Genomic DNA, 2,500 nt, shown 5'->3' with positions numbered 1-2,500 from the left:
GCTGCTAGCGGACACATGTCACACCTGTCACACCTGTCAACCGCAAAAGGAACTTCAGTCTCAGGTGAATCTATCTTGAATGGCAGTGAGCTCCTATTTTGAAAAAAGTAAATGACTCATCTGATTGGACGAATATCAATCACGTGATTGTGGTAGCTTTGTAACTTTCAACTGTTTCCTGTGGGACTCACCTGGACAGGTAACATGTGAACTGTTTCCTGTGGGACTCACCTGTTAGGTGTAATTGAGAGTAGAAGTGACACAGTCCTCCACCTGCATCAGAGAAGGCCTCCATCATCCTGGGCAACAGGTTCACCTGAGGACACGGACACAGGTGAGCGTGTGACTGATGGACAGGTGAGCGTGTGACTGGTGGACAGGTGAGCGTGTGACTGGTGGACAGGTGAGCGTGTGACTGATGGACAGGTGAGCGTGTGACTGATGGACAGGTGAGCGTGTGACTGATGGACAGGTGAGCGTGTGACTGATGGACAGGTGAGCGTGTGACTGATGGACAGGTGAGCGTGTGACTGGTGGACAGGTGAGCGTGTGACTGGTGGACAGGTGAGCGTGTGACTGGTGGACAGGTGAGTCTCACCCTCTGATGACGCTGCAGGTGAGAGGAGGAGATTCTCCTCAGACAGCTTCTCTCTGAGCTCCTGAGACACAGCAACAGGCTCCACCCCCTCACACCTGTAACCACACAGACAGGAAGTTACTGCTTGGAGAGAGACAGACAGGCAGCAGAGAGACAAAGAGACAGACAGCAGAAAGACAGACAGACAGACAGACAGCAGAGAGACAGACAGACAGACAGACAGCAGAGAGACAGACAGACAGCAGAGAGACAGCAGAGAGACAGACAGCAGAGAAACAGACAGACAGCAGAGAGACAGACAGACAGACAGCAGAGAGACAGACAGACAGACAGACAGCAGAGAGACAGACAGCAGAGAGACAGACAGCAGAGAGACAGACAGCAGAGAGACAGCAGAGAGACAGCAGAGAGACAGACAGCAGAGAGACAGACAGCAGAGAGACAGCAGAGAGACAGCAGAGAGACAGACAGCAGAGAGACAGACAGCAGAGAGACAGACAGACAGACAGCAGAGAGACAGACAGACAGACAGCAGAGAGACAGACAGCAGAGAGACAGACAGCAGAGAGACAGACAGACAGCAGCAGTCTAAATATGTCTGACCAAATATGGGCAGAAGGAAACATGTGGAAGTGATTTAGGAGGAAACAGGAAACCAAACATTCCAGAGTGTTGATCTTTGGAGAGAAGTTTCTCCAACAACACAGGACAGAGCAACGCGACAGAGCAACGCGACAGAGCAACGCGACAGAGCAACGCGACAGAGCAACGCGACAGAGCAACGCGACAGAGCAACGCGACAGAGCAACAGTGTGAATCAGTTTGTTTTGTTTCCAGTTGAAGTGAAAGTATTTATACTGTATATAATACTATTGTATTGAAGAAGAAGTACACAGGTTTGAATCATTAAAACATAAAAAACATATGAACCAGGACCTCCTGATGTCAGGGTGTCCTGCTCCTCCTGCTCCTCCTCCTTCTCCTCCTCTTCCTCCTCCTCTTCCTCCTCCTGCTCCTCCTGCTCCTCCTCCTCCTCCTTCTCCTCCTCCTGGTATAAACATCAGGTCCTGCCCCCCTCTGTTTACTCAGCTGTCAATCATCAGGTTGTGACCTGGTCCTGAACTAAACAGCTGATTGAACGGAGGTCTGGACATCCTGCAGACCGTGTGTGCGTGTGCGTGTGTGCGTGTGCGTGTGCGTGTGCGTGTGCGTGCGTGCGTGCGTGCGTGTGAACCAGTAGAAACAGACCGTGGCTGCTGGTCTCGGCGTATCGGGCCATCTGGACCTCGTAGTCCAGCTGCTGCAGAACCTGCTGGTACAGCGCCACCTCGGGGTCGGAGGCGGGCCGGCGCCCCGTCAGCACCACGGCCCGCTGGGCGGGGCTCTGAGCCCGGACCTGCACCTGAGGGGGGCAAGGAGACCACTGTTCAATCTGGGTTAGCCTAGCTTAGCACAAAGACCAGAGGAAAAGGACAATGTTAGCCTAGCTTAGCACAAAGACCAGAGGAAAAGGACAATGTTAGCCTATCTTAGCACAAAGACCAGAGAAAAAGGACAATATTAGCCTAGCTTAGCACAAAGACTGAAAGCAGGGGGAAACTGTTAGCTTAGCACAAAGATCAAAGGAAAAGGAAACTGTTAGCTTAGCACAAAGTAAAGTGGAGATCAAGATCTTTGAATCATCAAAATATAATCAGATGATTATAAAACCATGAAAAATACTCTGTGTGTGTGTGTGTGTGTGTGTGTGTGTGTGTGTGTGTGTGTGTGTGTGTGTGTTTCTTTGTGTTCAGTCTGATCTGCAGTCTGTTGATGTTTTGCTGTTGAAAAGCTTTGGCTCACTTCCTGTTTCCTGTCTGACTCCAGTCAGTCTACTGAAGTACACACATACTGAAGTACACA

At 50.8% G+C, this 2,500-nt stretch overlaps 1 protein-coding gene across 1 annotated transcript in view; it reads right to left on the bottom strand.

Moving 5' to 3' along the window:
* The window catches only part of cped1 (cadherin-like and PC-esterase domain containing 1), a 13,927-nt gene that overhangs the window by 10,120 nt on the left and 1,307 nt on the right, over nt 1–2,500 (bottom strand). The window contains exons 2-4 of the mRNA XM_068586997.1: nt 1,847–2,000; nt 599–693; nt 232–316 (exon numbers count right to left, since the gene is read on the bottom strand). Of these exons, the coding sequence (XP_068443098.1) occupies nt 232–316; nt 599–693; nt 1,847–2,000 (334 nt within the window). The remainder of the gene's footprint in view (nt 1–231; nt 317–598; nt 694–1,846; nt 2,001–2,500) is intronic.

This window comes from Clinocottus analis, unplaced genomic scaffold (assembly GCF_023055335.1).
Source record: "Clinocottus analis isolate CAN_PGR_092001 unplaced genomic scaffold, fCliAna1.0.p SCAF_20, whole genome shotgun sequence".
Taxonomy (NCBI): domain Eukaryota; kingdom Metazoa; phylum Chordata; class Actinopteri; order Perciformes; family Cottidae; genus Clinocottus; species Clinocottus analis.
Note: the sequence above shows the minus strand (reverse complement) of the source record. Positions and strands in the feature narration are given on the sequence as shown.